At 40.6% G+C, this 8,457-nt stretch overlaps 1 protein-coding gene across 1 annotated transcript; it reads right to left on the reverse strand.

Annotated features, from left to right (window-relative positions):
- Positions 1-36: 36 nt before the first annotated feature.
- LOC142071372 (zona pellucida sperm-binding protein 2-like) lies at positions 37-2,264 on the reverse strand. Its single transcript, XM_075126177.1, has 7 exons — positions 1,883-2,264; positions 1,129-1,246; positions 884-1,050; positions 710-810; positions 501-628; positions 324-374; positions 37-239 (listed from the first exon to the last, which is right to left on the reverse strand). The coding sequence occupies exons 1-7, from the start codon at positions 2,150-2,152 to the stop codon at positions 37-39; spliced, it is 1,038 nt and encodes a 345-aa protein (XP_074982278.1). The 5' UTR covers positions 2,153-2,264.
- Positions 2,265-8,457: the final 6,193 nt, after the last annotated feature.

Below are 8,457 nucleotides of genomic sequence, written 5' to 3' on the forward strand. Positions count from 1 at the left end.
AGTGATCAAGATGCTTCTGATGAACAATTTTGTCATTTAAGCTAGTTCTACTTGCCCATCCACAGTAATGTTCCATTGTGACGTGCTTTTGAAGTCTGAAGACCCAGTCATCCAGCAGTTATTCAAGTGTAATTCAACATTGGGTTCCTCATCTTTTAGCTCTACCTCAAAAAATATGGGCTCCAAGGAAGGTTTAACTATTGTCAAATTTGGTTCATAAAGTTCCATGAAAGATTCATCTTGAAAAGAATGGGTTTGGGGATTTTGTTAATCAATTTAAGACTCATTTGATACTATCCTAGTTTTCAAAGAAGGAAACTTACCTTTGGATACCCTTGCAATTATATTCAGAACTTGTCTGGTCCTTCTGTGTCCTACAGAAGATAAAGTTAAGGATGGTCTTTTACAAGAAGGAATTAAAGCACTGAGATAAGAGTGCTTACCACCACTAGAGTCACACAAATGTTATAAACTGGAGGAAAAAAAAAAAGAGTCATTACCTGCAACATTTGATCTCACCATCATTGTACCATAGCCAAAAGGAGGGGATCCATTTGTAGGTAGATTGCTAACCATAGCAGTATGCATCAGTCTCTCTTTTGTTGGGTAGTAACACAAGACTGTCAATCTACAATAACAGAATTATTATTATTGACACTTTCCAGGCACCATCACTATGCTTAGTGGAGTCAGTGAGTAGGAGTCCTACCTATAATCTGGATCTCTTGTGATTCTAGGTGGTCCCCATGCTGGGAGAATCTTTTTCTCATAAGATATTTCATTTTCATAAATAATGTGATCACCTTCAAACTGTGCAAACCAAAAATTGATTAGAATTTGAGTTTACTCAGAGAGTGAAAAAACACTCTTCACAGTTGCTTACCTTTAGTAAAGTGCCACAAGTGGAGACATGGAACTGGAAGAAGGCTTGTTCCTCATTAAAGTCTTTGGGCTTGCAGGTACTGTCTTTCAGTTTTGTTTTGCCCATATCAATGGAAGGAATTGTCTTCATTGGGGCAGATACTGTTACAGTTCCATTAGGGTAGCACACTAAGAAAGTCAGAGAGGCCGTTAGATTCAGGAACGCCATCAAGTTCCATTTCGTAGATCAAGACCTAAATAGCTTACCTATAAATTCTGAAGAATTAAAATTGCAGCTCACAGAGAATGTTTTTATGGTCTCCAGAGTATTTGCTTTCCTGAGTGCAAGATCAAACCTAGTTTTGAGTCTTTGAAAGGACACTTCCTGTAAAGAAAGTGACAATATTTCTCCAGTGAAAATAGTTTACTGATCAGAGAGAGACTGCTCTCTTTAGTTTGATGCTACTTTAAACACTAGCAAAGATATAACATTTGAGACAAGTGTGAAGACTTAAGCCTGGTCCAACCTGGGTCATAAGTCAAGTTTACGAGTGCAGACTAGTTAGGCATGGTACCAGCTGCATATGTTTTGACTGGCTATTGTAGAGTAGCCTAGATGTGTATTATAATCTAGAGTTTTACATGGGCTAAATGCAACTTTAGCCTAGTCACTCTGTTAGAAGGAATTCTTTAGCAAGAATCATGTTTAAACATGGTGCCTGACCCAATATGGACAGGTCATCTGCCTTAACACCTGACAAATTTTGTGTTTGCTTCACATGTATGGGGACCACTTGAGCCATTGCACTGGGTAAATGATTCCACTGCATTCATAGGTCAGGAGTCAGATCTCTTGTTGTGGTTGTGTTTACTTTACTTATTGGAAAGTCATTTCCCCTTGATATTTTCCGCATTAGAAATGGTTACTGTAACATTACAAGACAAGCTTGGGAGTGAAATGCCTTTCCTTCCTGATAAGAAACCTTTTAGATACCAAAGCCTTACAATATAGTCTACATACCTCATAGATAATCCCCATAGTAAACAGAGGTACTTGCAACACCAGATGGGTAGAATTGGTAGTCAGGAGATACCTATTTGAGAGCACAGTTTGCTGATTCAGAAGTTCGTTACCAATGTACAGGTTCCAGTACTGATACAGAGCTGAAATGGGAACTGCTAGATACAGGTTCTCTTTATCACAGTAACCAACTGCTTCTGGTAGTTCTGTGAAAGAAGCCAGGATGTAGACTGGACACACAGTTTTAGTTACGGCATTAATTCTTACCATGGAGAAATTGTTTGTATTGAAACTATAGATTGTATTAGATACCTAGTATCATTTTAGCCTTCAAGGTATTGCATCCAAGATATGGTCAAAAGTCCCAGTTGATTAGCAACTGCCCGACTGACTTCCGGCTAAACTCCAACTTTGGTAAGACTAATTGGGCTTTATTTTATCTCAGCCTCCTTTCACTTCAACTCAAGACATGTTTTCTAAGATAAAGGCACTACAGTCAGAAGGATCTGTAGCCGGGCACATTGTAAAACCCAGAAGTTGGAGAGAATGTCAAGTAGTAGGTCTTAGTAGTTGACTATCTGATCTACTTTGTGCAATTTTGCCATTTCTAGAGTTTACAGAGCTGTGTTTGGGCCAATTGAACTTTACCCTGAACGTAAAAGCGATTTCAGCTTGTCCTAATGTAAATATCTGAAAAGTGTTACCGGTAGATGCAGTGATACTAAAGTTGTCTGGGTTTGGCTAGTTTCAGGTCTTCGCTGGATTTGGCTAGCCATTTCTTTTAAACATGTTGCCTGACCCATGACTAGCTTTTACTGCTTATGGGGTCTCCAGGGCAGATAATTAGCCCTGACAGAATGAAGAAGAGCTGCCATCTGAAAAGCAGTGAGCTAGCCATATTGCCAATAATGAGCAATTATTGAGTGGGATTTTTCCAAAAAGCTCTCATCATTGGCCTAATTTAGTTTCCATTGGCATCAATGAAAATCCTACCCATACTATACCAGTCTCAATCAGTCAGTACGGGAGGAAGCTTACCAATATCAGCAACCACACATTCTACTTCTGCTGGATGATTATATGGTTTCATTTCAGGACCCACATGTAACGTATAGTTAACACGGAGGGTATATTTTGTTTCATTTCGATTCACATACTGAAAAGAAAGTCAGAAGAGAGAGTGAGGTTTCAGCAGCATTTGCTTCCAGCATAAACAAGAATGTATTTGCTGTGTATTTGTTCCCCACAACAGAAAATGTCATTGATCTTACTGCTTCATATAACAGCTCTGTATGAGCTGGTCCAAGATTGTGTTGAAGTGTTTGCACTTTACCACCCTTTTCAAACACAAGGAGGTTAGATCACCCATCTAAACTCATGCTATTTTACAAACTTGTGCTGCAAACGTGCCCAGCTCCAGGCTTCCACGTCTTCTTGTAATCTGTCTAGCATCTGCTCAAGTCACAGTTTGAACTGCGTTACGTAAAAAGCTGGTTCATGAATGGCTGGATGTTTGTTGGACAAGATTTATTGCAGTATTGCAAAAACTGATCACTCTGTTTTTCTAAGTTAAGCAGTCCTATCCCAACAGGCAGTTATTTAATTGATTGAATAAGATCCTGCTGCTGAACAATGTATGCATGAGTCCTATCCCTGTTAACAGAAGCATCAGAAGCCGCCATAGTTTGTAGGTCATTTAATCACACCTGAAGTTGCATTTTGCCCATAGTCCTATACGGGGCAGGGCAGCTGCTCAAGACTTTCTAAACAGAATATTAACTCAGGTCAGGAGAGTGATACCTTCATTGACATTGCATGGTTGGTGGTTAGTGGTGCCAGATCTAGGTTTTGAACAATGGCTGCCCTAACATGTTCACATGACAGTCATAATGTGTCATGATCTTCCACATCATAGCAGAGCTGGTTGGGAATTATCCAACAAGGTGGTTTTTGCTGGAAGTTAAAATGATGATTCACCAATCCCAGAGCTGTTCACAGGAAAGGGTTGGTTTCAATGAATTTTGACTCTAAAGTGTTTTGAAGTGTCAAAAAGTTTTGTTTTTAAATGTCGGTTATGTCTACCCTATGACCTAGGGGTGTGATTCCCAATTAGCATACACATACTTGCGCTAGCGAGGGTATAAATAGTAGTGAAGCCACAGAAGGATGGGCAGCAGCATGGCTTCACCATGCCGAGTGCAAACCCACCTGAATCTCATGGGTACATAAGCGGTACAGCCAAGCCATGCACTAGTGCAGCTACACTACTATTTATACTTGTGCTAGCTCTCATTGAGCTAGCGTAAGCATACGTATATGAGCTGGTAATCACACGCCTAGCTCATAGTGTAGATGTAGCATTACGTTAAATTACGGTACATCTAAAATGGCTGAAATGAAAGTGAGGCATTTGGGGTTCATGAGTATTTGAGATTTTTAATTTTTGCCCTGAAAGTTTCAAGATCTTAAATTTGTGGGATGGGAAGAAGAGTTTCCTACTGAGCACAACAGCATAGACACCTTATCTTACCTCCTTCAGAACAGTAGGATCATCAAAAGGCACTTCTAAGTTAAATCCCTTTGTTCCATTGGGGAAAGTAATTTCATAAACTTTGTACCCATGATGCTCTGCCTCTGTTGGGGAAAGTGGCACATTTCCTATTGTGATTGTCACCAGAGAGACGTCAGGAAGAAAAGATCCAAATGCAACATCAAATATTCTCTTCTCTGGAAGAGTATCTGTTAGGTTGATAGCATATAGTTACTGCAAATGCTTATCTAGTACTGTAGGACAGTTAGAAGCCTCCCATTTTGCTGTGCTCAAGCAAGATTATCTAGAGGTTAGCTCTTAATGGCTCTATTATTAACGTTTAGTCAGATCTGAGATACTCTGATTACACAGGAATTTTCACCCCAAGCTATAGAAGATTAAATATATACAACACGCTTGAAGGAATGCGAGTGTAATTACTTTCTAGAGATCTATTATAAGAGTCCAGCGACAGGCAGGGAATCTAGACTAAACAGATAATAAGGTAGTGCTACTATATTAAAGCACCATTTTGATTTAAAAATAAATTATCCAGGTAACTATGAAGATGTTGAGTCATAGCTTGTCTACAGATGTAACAAGAGAGGAGCTTTTGAAAACTGAGTGGCAAGCACTCTACTCCCAAACTAATGAGTGTAGGCTTGAGGTTGGGAGTGGGACGATGAGACATCCCTCCTCATTTGATGCACCCCGCAGACATTCTTTCCCTGCAGTAGGTTAGTCACACTTTGCTCAATGGAAGACACTGATGGAATTAGGGCTTGTCCTCGCTACAGGCTAAATCGGTGCGGCTGTGATTGATGCAGCAGTGTCAATTTAATGGGTCTGGTGAAGACACGATAAGTCGATGGGAGAGTGCTCTCTGGTCGACTTCAGTACTCCACCTCAACAAAAGGCAGAAGGTATGTTGATGGGAGCCACTCTCCTGTCGACATAGCGCGGTGTAGTTACAGCTGTAAGCAGATCTAAGCTACATCGACTTAAGTTACGTAACTTACGTAGCTTAAATAGAGTAATTTAGATCAACTTATCACGTTAGTGTAGACAAGGTCTTAGAGTGGCAGAATCTGGTGTTCAAATCAGCAACTCACATCAAATCCCTAGTGATTATTCTCCATTTTGCCCCTTATTTGCAGATCTTAACCATAAGGGAATATCTGTGTGTAACAGAATTGTTTAGTTTTATCAAGATTTAGATCTAGACATTCATTTCACCTGAGAGCTAGCTAGCTAACTAAATTAAACTTCCCAGTTAAGTGAAGTATTTTGGTTGATACAACTTCACAGCAGAGGCCACACTAATAACTCAGAGACAAAGAAAAAAAAAAAAAGAGCACCATCTTATTATTGATCTAGCCAGAGGAGTGACTTACTGTTGATGACTGTTGGTATTCGAGGCATGAAAGGTGTAGTGATGGGCTTGATCACAGTATACTTAGTCATATGCCAATCTACATCTGTCCAAGTATGCTCCAAGAATAAGTTGATACTGTAGATTACTCCATGGACTCCATTGGCTACAGTGCTCTAGGAGACAAGATTTTAGACATACCAAGTAGTACTGAGCATGGATACGGCTGCAGGTTTGTCACAGTGGGGGAAAAATGTCACAGACAGCCTGATTTTCCCATTTGTCCATGACTTTTCTGTGTTTGACACCCCCACAGTGGTGGCTCCTGCCCCACAGGGCTGGGTCCCGCTCCCCATTCTGGGTGCTCTAGGTCATAGTGTCTGACCCAACCCTCCATTATGATTGGAGGGATGTCTCCCATTTTGTCCTTTAACCCTGGTAATTTGCTAGGGTGGGTCATCATTTTCAGAGTAGAGCTGGCTTGCTACACCTTGCACCAAGACAGTTTGTATCCTGCAGACGCACTGCAAAGTTAGGTTGCTGCAGGTGATTAGCAGTTTCATCAATATCAAATTTATAACAGCCATTAAGAGTTTTAGACAGTGTCTTGTAGAAAGGCTGTTAGGTCCCTTCTGTAGCCATCTAGAACCATTCTTTGCATGTGCATTTTTGTTTGATAATAACCCCCTCACCAGTCAATTTGTCATTCTAGTGATGCGTTTCAGAATCCAGTGCAAGTCAAGACAGATGCCTAAAACACATAGATTGTACGCATGGCATGTGTAGAGTCAAGCTTGCATCTAAGGTGTGAAGCTGTGTCAGGATGTACTTCTAACAGCTGCTTAGGCCATCGAGGGAGGGTTAGCAAGGTCTTTTAAACTACGGAGACAGAACAGTAAATTGGCAGATTATCCAAAGGAGACATTCTTGCTTCCCTCTTGCTTTGTAATGCTGCACTCACCCTTGCTTCCTGGTTAGGCCCTTTCAGGGCAAGAATACATCATTAAGAGACTGTTAACAAGATAATTCTTTTTAATTAATTTTTAGATCCAGATCTTTTGCTAACAGAAAGCTTGAGAGGAAAGTGTTCTGAAGGAAGGAACTATTACTCCAAGGGTCCATACTTCAGCATGGACCATATTTTAAATGAATGGGCTCATGGGCCCACCTCCTCTCCCATTCCTCAAACAATCATAGAAATGTAGGCCTGGAAGGAACCTGGAGAAATCATCAAGTCCAGCCCCCTGCATTGACGCAGGTCCATGTAACCTAGACCATCCCCGATTGGTGTTTGTCCAACCTGTTCTTAAAAACCTGCTATTCTGGGGATTCTACAACCTCTCTTGGAGCCTATTCCAGAGTTTAACTACCCTTACAGTTAGTAAGTTTTTCCTAATATCTAACCTAAATCTCCCTTACTGCAGATTAAGCTCATTACTTCTGGTTTTACCTTCAGTGGACATGGAGAACAATTGATCACCATTCTCTATGCAACAGCCCTTAGCATATTTGAAGATTATTATCAGGTTCCCCTCCCACCGTGTCTTCTTTTCTCAAGACTAAACATGCCCAGTGTTTTTAACTTTCCTTACAGGTCAGGTTTTCTAAACTTTGTCTCATTTTTGAAGATAAGTACTATGTTTTCCTTTCTCCAGTCCTCTGGGACCTCACCCATCTAGATAAGTTCTTGAAGATAATTGCTAACAGTTCCAAGACTACTTCAGTTAGTTCCTTAAATGCCCTACTATGAATTTCATCAGTCCCTGATGACTTGAGTAATCCAATTTATCTAAATATTCTTTCCCTATTTGGCTTGCATCCCTTTCCCCCTTTTTGTTATTATGAATAGTGCTGAGTATCTGGTCACTGTTAACCTTTTAAGTGAAGTCTGAACCAAAATAGGCATTAAACACCTCAACCTTCTTGATGTCATCAGTTAGTAGCTATCCTTCCTTGCTAACTACAGGACCTACACTTTCCTTCATCTTTCACTTTCTCTAACATATTTAAAGAACCTCTCCTTCTTGCCTTTTATGTCCCTTGATTAGCGTAACTCAGTTTGTACCTTAGTCTTTGTAATTTGGTCTCTACATATTTGTGCTATTCTTTGGTACTCCTCCTAAGCAATTAGTCCATGTTTCTTCTTTTTGTAGGATTCCTTTTTGAGTCAACTCTTTATATCACCTCTGTGGATCCACAGCAGTATTAAAAATATTTAGGATTGTTTTCTAATCCTGTGTAGGGGAACCTCTGCTAGTTAAAAGCTGGCTCTGTTGCCTTCTACATCAGCTCCATCCCTGTGCAAGAGCTGCACCGCCCAGCATAATGGGGAAGGCAGTTGGGGGAATGGAAAAGTGAGGACCGGCTATGGCAAATTCTTTGCTGCATCATATGCATTGCACTTGGAGCAGAGGGCAGCTTCGGCATAAACTTATATTTGGGCAGGCAATCAAGATTGAGGGACTGGCTTCCTGATACCTTTCTCCAGTGCACCCCAGCTTTGCTCAAACTGAGAGAGCGATTGAGCCCTTAGTAGATTTTTAATAGTCTTTTAATCCAGTTTAATATCTTGAAGAAGCTTGCATCATGCAACACATCTCCACCAGCAACTGCTCGATGGACCCCTGTTTGGAAGTCTCTGATCTCCTTTATTAGTCTCCAGAGGGTGTTAAA

The sequence above is a fragment of the Caretta caretta genome, chromosome 3, assembly GCF_965140235.1.
Source record: "Caretta caretta isolate rCarCar2 chromosome 3, rCarCar1.hap1, whole genome shotgun sequence".
NCBI classification, from domain to species: Eukaryota; Metazoa; Chordata; order Testudines; family Cheloniidae; genus Caretta; species Caretta caretta.